The sequence below is a fragment of the Anser cygnoides genome, chromosome 1 (assembly GCF_040182565.1).
Source record: "Anser cygnoides isolate HZ-2024a breed goose chromosome 1, Taihu_goose_T2T_genome, whole genome shotgun sequence".
NCBI lineage: Eukaryota > Metazoa > Chordata > Aves > Anseriformes > Anatidae > Anser > Anser cygnoides.
This window is the reverse complement of record NC_089873.1, coordinates 206014937-206024753: the sequence shown is the minus strand read 5'-3', so window position 1 is coordinate 206024753 and position 9817 is coordinate 206014937. Positions and strand designations below refer to the sequence as shown.

General features: G+C 44.5%; 1 protein-coding gene across 6 annotated transcripts in view; it reads left to right on the top strand.

Annotated features, from left to right (window-relative positions):
• The first annotated feature begins 399 nt into the window (after positions 1 to 399).
• PICALM (phosphatidylinositol binding clathrin assembly protein) overlaps positions 400 to 9817 on the top strand; it is a 65447-nt gene continuing 56029 nt past the window's right edge. Inside the window, exon 1 of one of the 6 annotated variants that reach the window (XM_048080946.2) lies at positions 400 to 818. In XM_048080946.2, coding sequence (XP_047936903.1) covers positions 689 to 818 — 130 coding nt within the window. In that variant the 5' untranslated portion in view covers positions 400 to 688. The remainder of the gene's footprint in view (positions 819 to 9817) is intronic. The other 5 variants (XM_048080945.2, XM_048080948.2, XM_048080947.2 and 2 more) reach the window with 5 other exon arrangements.

Genomic DNA, 9817 nt, shown 5'->3' with positions numbered 1-9817 from the left:
GAGGGGGGCAGCCTAATAGGGAAAAGGAGCCCAAAAGCGAGCCCACCGGCTCTCCCACCCGTCTGATGGGAATGGGAAGGCGGGCACAGACGTCCATATAGAATTTGGGGGGGGATTATGCCCCAGAAATGGGGGGCTGCGGCCGTCCCTATGGGCTGAAGGGGGGAACTGGAGGGGGGAGCTGAGGGGGGGGGGGGGCTGAGGTCTCCCCTCAGGGGAGGGGGGGGGTTGTACCACGTGACCCCGCCCCCTCCCCGGTACCGCGCTTGGAGCGGGCGGGAGGGAGGTGAGGGGAGGGGAGGGGGCGGAGGGGAGGGGGGCGTGTCACGTGGGCGGGGCGCCGCGTCACGTGCCGGGGGCGGCCCCCGCCTTGAGGCCCCGAGGAGGAGCCGCCGCCATTTTGCTGCGGCGCCCGGCCCGCGTCCCCCCCTTGTCCTGGCCCCGGGCACGGCGGAAGGCGGCAGGGGGAGGGGGGCGGGAGGAGGAGGAAGAGGAGGAGGAGGAGGAGGAGGAGGGTTCCGTGCTCGGGTGACAGGCCCGTCCCTGAGGGCGGAGCGGCGGGGTGAGGGCTCCCCGGCGCAGCTCCGTGCCCCCCCCCCCCCCCCCCCGCGCCCGGCCCCTGTGAGGGGAGGCAGCGGAGCCGCCGCTCGGTCCCAGCGCCGCCAGCCCTCCCCGCCCCCCCCCAGCCATGTCCGGCCAAAGCCTCACCGACCGCATCACGGCGGCTCAGCACAGCGTGACCGGCTCGGCCGTCTCGAAAACCGTCTGCAAGGCCACGACCCACGAGGTGATGGGGCCCAAGAAGAAGCACCTGGACTGTGAGTACCCTCTGGCGGGGGTGGCTGAGGGGCTGCCCGGCCTCCTCGGGCACGGCGAGACCGCTGTGGGGCTGCCTCCCTCCTTCCTCTGGCCTCACGGGGACGGGCAGCCTCTCTGGGTGGAGGAGCCCAGTGTATTTCGCTATAGGACGTGCCCCGGGGGGGTCAGGAGCGAGGACGTGGCGATGGAGTGCCGGAGAGAGGCTGTTCAGGGTGTGTGTGCTTTGCTGGAGGGGCCCTGTTGGCTTTTCTTCGTGCACAGGACCCCAGGCAATGCGAGCTTTGCCCCGTACCCCTTGGAGAACCGAGCACAGGAATGGGCTGCGATTTCCCTACTAATTGGTCGCATTCGTCTTCTGCTCCCCCCGTTCTGTGGAGGAGATGCGGGAGTTTCAGAAGGAATAGCTGATATTATTTCTTTCCAAAATAGTCGATTAGTGGAAAGAAAAAACTGCTTTTCTACCATTCTTACAACCTTTCCCTGTATTCTTCAATGTGAAATGAGTGCTTGAGGGACTAATCTGTCTCTGTAAGGGTGTTCTTCTTAGTCTTATCCTTTCTAGTTTGTCCCCTTCACAGGGGAAGATGGGCCTAGGAGGACTTCAGACCTTCAGTACCTGGGCTGAACATCCCATACAGGGATAGGCCGTTTTTCAGCTTCTGTTAAAATGCTTCCAGAGTGGGAAGGCTTAAAAGGTTTTCTCTCAATTCTGTGCCATCCAGGTGATCAGGAAGAGAACGATGAGCACTGAAGTTCATCGTAGTGGGTCTTCCACTGAGCTGGAAGTCATCCGTAGTCATAGGGCTATGGCTTGAATACTTGACTGCATCACATCTATTTATTCTAGGCCCTTTAAGGACTCTCCCCCACCCCCCACCTATAAGGAAGGATACTGGAGAGATTCCTGTGGATATACATGCCCTTTGTATGAATGCTTTGTCCTTCCCTCCCACCCATGTGTATGAAGAAAAGGCTGGGTCTCTGTGTGTCTTGAATTTGTGCTTTCTGTGTCCCTGCTCTGTCCAAATGACAGGACCAGATTATAGCACTGGGATGCTGTAGTTACTTCCCTTTTTTTCCACCAAAACATGTCTCACTTGAAGGGTAAAGGAACTCTTGATTTGTGAGTACCTGGGAGGAACGTGGTCCATTTTTTAGGATACCGGTGAAACAGCTGCAGCAGTTTCTTGCTGGTATGCCCTCTTCCATTTCTTCTCATGCTTTGAGAGTCTGACTATTAACTGAGTGGCTTTTTTTTTTTTTTGCCAGCTCAGGGGAGCAGAAGGCTGAGGAGATCCTTGGCCTCTATGTAACAGTCACAGATAGAGGAAGCACCTTGTCATATGGCTGTTGTATGAAGTCACGTTGTTGCTAGATTCCGCACAACAGAAGGGTGGCTTTCTGGAGAAACCTTTGTCAGCTTTACTTATAATAGTACAAAAAGCACATGTTCATAATAGGGCATTGAGCAGCTGAACGATTGCACCATATAAACCTTTTAAAAAGGAGCATCGACCTGACCAGTTGACTCCACCTTAGAGTTGAGTATGTGCCACGGTGGTGTTTGGAACATGGTTGCTGGGGGACATCCTGATCAAGACGCATAGGATGCTGTCGTGGAAGGGTGCTTGACGTGCTTTGAACTTCCTTGGAAAGCCGTCTGGTAGCTGCTGGGTGAGACGCCTGTTTCTGTATTTCCCCTGTCTGGTCTTGACTGGGAAAAGTCCCAGTTCAGCCTCTTTCTCAGATAATTCTTTTATCAGATCAATGTGAACTTATTTTTCATTAGTTTTGCTGCTGTCACTTTTTTTCAGACAATAAAAATAGCTCCTGGATAGGTCAAGTTTTGCATGCAGCCCTTAATAAATTCATCAGGAGTCTCTGGTCCTGGCATCAGGAAATGACACAATTCCATATTTTGAAAATTTTCTTTGTTCATACTGTTTATGGTTGTATGTTTAAAAAGGAATGCTTTTTTCAGAAGCTGTGACTCAAGCCACACCTCTCTGTTATTTGCACATATTTTCCTTTTATAAACAGTTTAATTCCTTACCACTAAATAAATCCAAAACACTGACCTCTCATTGTGAATAACAATTAATATACTAGTTTTCCATAGGCAGTATGCTTCTTAAGTCTTTTTTTTCTAATTAGTGTTTATTGCAGTAATGACAGTTAAAGCTTAACTTCGTTAAAGGCTGTCTCCTAAACAAGTTGGTGAGCTGAGTTTTTGAAGACTCCTGGAATTATGTCTTAGTTTTTTATGTCCTAGCATTTTCTGAGGTCATGGCATGTTTTTCTTAATGTGGTGTAATGCATTGCTTATACAGATCATAAAGTCTCTGACTGTTCTGTTTCTGAAACTTCATTTATTAGGCTTGAGCCATCAAGAGCACATTTAAGTAGCTCAGCCTTGCACTAACTCATATGACTGGGGGAAATGCAAAAGAAGTACCTGTACTCAGGATCATTCCTGTTTTTATTTATCCTGACTCCTGTGGAGTTCCAAAACTAAAGGGCTCCCATTCTGTATTTGTTTATTGCCTCTGTATTTCCCTCAATGACCACTGCCTTAATAATCGAACAGTTTAAGAAAAAAATAAAATTCTTGGCCCATAACGATTAAAAAATGCAAGCTACTCCAAAGAACATTCCTTCTCTCCAGTTACAGGTTTAATTGCTTGTTTGATATGAGGGAGAAAGAATTAAATCTGAATTTACAAGTGGACTTGGGCTATGGTAAGGTAGCATTGATCATTTTATAGCCAGATATGCTCTGGATATCCTCCTGGTTTGGTCCAGTCTTCTAACTGGGGTAAGGATTCTCTGTTCTGTAATCTAGGTGCTGCTTTTGTAACCATGGACTACTTGCTTTATAGCAATCGGGTTTCATAGTCTTGAAACCTTGCAAAGTGTAGTCCGTGAAATTTGTTTAACAGAAAACCTAGTTTCGCTAGCGCTTTGTCCCAGTTTTTGCACGTCTCTGAGCAGTGATAGCTCAAAACTAGTTTGTGAGTTTAACTTGGACTTGGAGATCTACACAGCCACTTCTTTCATACCTAGTCGTTGTCTTCAGTGCGGAACAGTGATGCTAAGAACAAGTGCTGTAAATTTTCTGAATGTAAACAGTGCTGGAAAAATTGTTGCCACATGTCGTAGGATCCCAGTGTCGGGCTGGGGGGAGCTGTGCACATATATGTAGTGCATAATTAATATTAGGAAAGCCACGGGGTAACGCATTTAATACCAACTAGGAGGTTTCACTGGGTCAAGTCAGTAAAGCCTGTGGGGCTGTGATATCCCGGTAGCACAGAGGTGTTTGTGTACCTGTGCCAGTTTGTGTACTTACAGCAGCTTTGATGTGAAATCTGGTTAGGGCTGGCTTTTTGAGCGAGCACGGCGTTGTAGCCCTGTCTGCCTGTGGCTGTTGGAGTAGTGCTCTTTAAAGGAGAATGTGGCTGGATGGCTTGGAAGGAAGTTGCAATGCTGTAATTATCCATTCTTAACAGGAAATCTCTCTATAGTCATGCCAGAGTGCAGCTTCCTTGATTTCTTAGTGGGAAGAAAATCAGTATTTTTAAGGAAGACAGTAAAGCAGCACCCTGCTCTGTGTCGTGCAGGTGTTCGTGGAAGCTCTATGAGTGAAAGTAACTTTATTGAGCTTGTTTGGAACTTATTTCCCAAGGCCCTCATGTCAGCTGGTTTGATTTTGCTTACAGGTTGCTATGAGAACAAAAAAAATAAAAAAGTCCATCTGAAGTTTTGCTTTATGCCTATATTGGAGACAGCTTCTGCTCTTGAATGAGGATAAGCAGAGGGGATCTTGTAGAACTGAGGGCCGGGAATCACTGCTTTTCTCTATCACAGATTTGTGGTAAAGCTGGGAAAATCAGTGTTTTAAGTGCTCATCTGCCTTTGAATACTGAAGCTTAACTGGGTTATTTCAGTGGTGCCCTGACTTAACTCCTGGGGTCTCCAGATACTGCTGTGTATTTTCTTTATGGCATTGTAAAAGTTTACCAAAACTATTCTATTTTATTTTATTTTTTTTGCCAGGGTTACCTGAAGTTTCTCACGGCTTTGCTTCCCATTTTATATCTGACTTAAATTTCTGGAGGCAGTCCATGGTTATTTTTGCTTAGAACTGTTCTGTGTAACCGTAATTATGTCAAATGCAGATAATTACATTGTTACAACTTTCTTTTGAAGTATTTGCTTTTCTCTAAGTTCCTCCGTGATCCCTTTAGCGTTACCTCCCTGGCCAACTTTTCCGAACTTTTTACTCAAATTCCTTTGCAATATTTATGCCTTTTAGTAGAGTACAAGCACTATCATACTCTAGACTGCCAGAGGGCCGATTTTCTACCACAGCTGCTCATTTGCAGAAAGAATAGCCATTCAGTTCTGCAGCTGTTGTTTTATTTTACTTAGCCTGAAGCGGTATTCTACTTCAGATGAAGTAAGAGGCAGGGACTAAGAAGGAGAAGCTGTAGGACACCTGCAATCAGCTTACCGGGGATCTTCGTGCTGCCATTGCTCTGCGTCGGCAGCGGTTATTCAGGTGTCACTTAACTTTGGCTATAGTTCTTGCAGTGATTTTTGATGGTGCAGTTGTCTCTTGCATCTTCTGAAAGCGATGTGCTCAAGAAAGACATTCTTCTGCAGTTCAGACTGTGATCTAATGATCTATTTCAGTCTTTAGTTTGTAATTTGAAGATCAGTTTTCAGCCTCTAGATGTGAAAGTCTGAAGCTGTTCTTAGTGACAAAAAGTTGACAGAGTAACACTCTTTTTGCATAATAATACAAAAGAGATGACTTATCCAACCTGGGACTTAAAGCTTCCTTTCTTTTTTTTTTTTAATCTTTGTGTACATTGTTTTATGTAAACTATAGGAACACTAAATTACAGTAGCAGATGATGCTGGTAGAATGCTGGGAAAGTTCACCTATAAAATGTTCCTGACACCTTGCTCTCCCTAAAAACTCATGCATTTTCTGAAGCAGAGAGATGATACGTATTTGAATGCTCAGTATTTTTTAACAGCCCTCTTAGGTGTGAGCTTCTTGGTATCTTTAAAGTCTTTTCACTCTCTAATACTCAAACATCAATTACTTTTTCAAACATAACCCAGTTACTGCTGATCAGATATGCGCGCTCTTAAACCTCAGTAAACCTTGCAGTTCCTAAAGCATTTTAGAAGAAATCAAGTGAGTATTGTAAGTGACTTGTTCATGAAGTCTTGAAGCCCTGTACTGGGATGTGATTAAAAATTTCCAAGTAGTTCATAATACAAGTTTAAAGCAATGATCTGAAGTAAGTGATCTTACTTCTGAGTATCTTAGCGAACTCTTATGCTGCAGCAGTGGAAACTTTACAGAAGTCCTTTGACAAAGCCTCATTTTGTCAAAACCCTGCTCTTACGTCCATCAGTATGTGAGCTTAACCTTTCAGGTTTCCTGCCAGGTGAAGTCTCAACCTTAAAAGTAAGTGTAATTTGGAGCTGAATGTTATCCTGTAAAGATTCAGGTAGGAGAGAGATTTTGTTGCTGATTAGGTCTGTGCTGGAGGAGAAATAAACAAGAAACAACCAAGCAGAAATGTAAGAAACTGATGTTGATTTTAAAAATGTTGCTGTGATATCTTTTTTTTTGCCCTTCCTGAAATTATGTCCATTATGAAATGATTCTGATCAGGCAGGACATGGACTTTTAATAACTGATGTACTCTTTAAAACTCAGTAAGTAGAAATACTGTTGCACTTCAAATTTAGCTTTACATAGAGCTTTGTAAATTGCCTGGCAGTTCGTAAACCTCAAAATAATGCTAGTAAATTTGCTGGTAAATTTGGTGTTAACTCGCACGGCTATGAGTGGCAAATCCAAGTTATGAGTAATATGTGACAAATCGGGTATTGAGATTTGAGAAATCAGGGAACTAAGCTGTATTTAAGCGTCTGTGAAAAGAACTTCATTAAGTTAAGCGTTTCATAAGGACTTAACAAATGTGCTGGATTTTCAGATTGACTAAACATCCCTATGCTATTTTGCTAAAGGAGCTTTATTGAAGTAATGCTTATCTGGATCATTTGCAATGTTATACACGAGTAAATTAGTGGTGTTTTTTGTTTTAGTTCTACCCCAAAACAGAAGGTGTAAAATGATGACATCTACACCAAAAAATGAGTGTGGAGCCTCAGCTCTTAGCATGAGGCACAAGTAAACACACTGGAGAGAATAGTAGCGGCACAAGGAGAAATCCTCTGGTTTTATTTTAGTTCATGTCATGCAGTATGTTTGTATATGCTGTGTATAAATACAAAAAGGTGAGTTTTATTCTAATTCTGAGCTCTTCTCTGCGATTTCTTTGACACCTGTGTTACTTCCCTGAGGAAGAGCTTTCCGCGTCAAGCTCTTATTTTTCCTCTTTCTACTCATGTTCCTGAAAAGACGCTTTTGAAATCCTCACTTAATGTTCTTTATTACTTCCCCCTAAGCAAGCAGTCCTTCAGGTCCCGTGGCCGCACGCTATAGCAGCGGTGTCATTCGAGAAGCAGCAATTCCTTTGCTTATGTAGGAAGTGATAAGTTTGCACTGGTTGAAACTGTGCTCTGCTATTTCGCATATTTACTCTAAATATGGTACTTGCAGTAGCATGTAGCTCAGCTGTTTTAGTTGCCAACTTGGTACTATGACATCAAAAAACATTCCTATTGTTTGCAACCTTTGATTTTAATAGTTAATACATTTAAACCATGAACTGTGAATTCCATTAACGGTTTCCTAGTAAACATGTAACATGATTTTTTCCATGTTAATGTCTTCTAAAACTGTATTTTACCCATTTTAAATGGGTGGTAATGACATTCATATCATTCCTCAATTAGTTTCGACCAAAAACCCAAACCAAAAAAATGCTGTGCACCAGAATACCAGCTAAGTTACATGTGTAACTTCCCAAAGTTACAGTAGTAAACTGGTTTTCAGGACCCCATATGGACAAAATACCAAGTTTTAAACTAAACTCAGGTTACCGGTGGAAGTAAACATGTTTTTAAAGATTAGTTAGAATCATAGACTGTCCCAAGCTGGAAGGGACCTACAGGGATCATCGAGTCCAACTCCTGGCTCCACACAGCACCACCCCAAAATCAGACCCTGTGTCTGAGAGCATTGTCCAACCGCTTCCTGAACTCCAGCAGGCTCGGTGCTGTGACCACTGCCCTGGGGAGCCTGTCCCAGTGCCCGACCACCCTCTGGGTGCAGAACCTTTCCCTAACCCCCAGCCTGACCCTCCCCTGTCCCAGCTCCATGCCGTCCCCTCGGGTCCTGTCGCTGTCCCCAGAGAGCAGAGCTCAGCACCTGCCTCTCTGCTCCCCTCGTGAGGGAGCTGCAGGCCGCCATGAGGCCTCCCCTCGGCCTGCTCTGCTCTGGGCTGAACAAACCAAGGGACCTCAGCCGCTCCTCATACATCTCCTCTAGACCCTTCTCCATCTTCATAGCCCTCCTTCAGATGCTCTCTGATAGTTTTATGGCCCTTTTATACTGTAGCTCCCAAACCTGCATCCAGTGCTCGAGGTGAGGCCGCATCGGTGCAGAGTGCTGTAAATTCTCTGCACCTTTAATCTGGTAGCAGAATCCCCTCACAGAAGCTCTGGATGTTCATAATGTAATGATTGTGGTAGCAGCTGCCACACCAGAAGGCTGAGTACCACTGCAATCAGACAGGAGGAATAGGTGCCTTCATGCCTTGGCCTTCTTAAGGGCTGCTTGTGACTTGCTTTGCTTTTGGTTGTGTTTGGGTTCTTCTGGGATGGATAATGAACAGCTGGAAGGGGATACGAGAGTTTCTGTACCTGTCTCTTGCTTTTCAGTTGTGTACTTTATTTGGGGTTTAGTTTTGTTTTATGAAGTACTTCCCTTCCTGCTGTACCCAAATGCTTTTGTTCAGAAATCTCTTCAGCATTTCACCAAAAGCTGTCTGTAGTTGTACTTGGTTTATTTGGCTGGTATCTCCTCTCCTGACGACAAATGGGTTGATGTTTCATTGGAAACTGGGTCATACTTGAGTTTGAATTTGATTTTTTTTAAATCCCCATCCCCTCCTCCCCCTACTGTATTGCTGTAATAATTGCAGCCGTCACTGCAACCTATTTCAAACTTTATGAATTTTTCTGATCCACAACTCTCTGTATTCCTGACCTGACCTCATTTTTGATGTGAAATGTTAAAAGTTGTTTAAACTATTGTGGTGGGTAAGCCACCACACTCAGAATAGATCTGTAGATCTCCAAGCAACTCATTTCTTCACATAAAGCTAGCCCAGTTCAGTCTAGCTTCCTCATGAAATGCCTTGCCCTTTTCTCCTGTCTTACAAGGAATACTTACATTTAATTATTCACATAATAGTGATGATGTCGGTTTGCGTGTTTTGGGGTATTATACCTGCAGTTAATGTTTACTCATGAGCTAGAAGTAGCACTGCTAAAATCATAGTAGTTGCAGTCAGGAAAAAATGCCTTTCTGAACAATATCCTTGTGTTCTCTTTTTCCCTTGACAAGCGAAGTTTGTTTACTATTTAGAGACATACTGGAATCCATAGGTATGCTTTTAATTTTGAATTACTTCTTAGGGTAGCACTCCATGTTGCCTTGCTTTCATTGATACAGATATGTTCTAATTAGCTGTTTTTATTCAAACTACTGTATCTGAATTTATTAACTTTCAATAAAATTGTCTCTACTATATCACTAGTCTCTGTTAAACTCACTAGGAGCTATTTCTCCCCCGAGTGCTTGCATTTCAGCCAGGAGCATCACTGTACAACATTGTGGAATGAAATCTAGAGCGTCAGAAGTATGTGAGGAGGATTTTAATCATAGGAATGAAAGAAAAGTCGTTGGAAACCAAATATGAGCACTTTTGCATGACTGGGCTGTAGTTGTTTCTAACGAGGCTATGAAACGCATCGTAAGCTGCTGCTTTTGATTAGCTGTCTG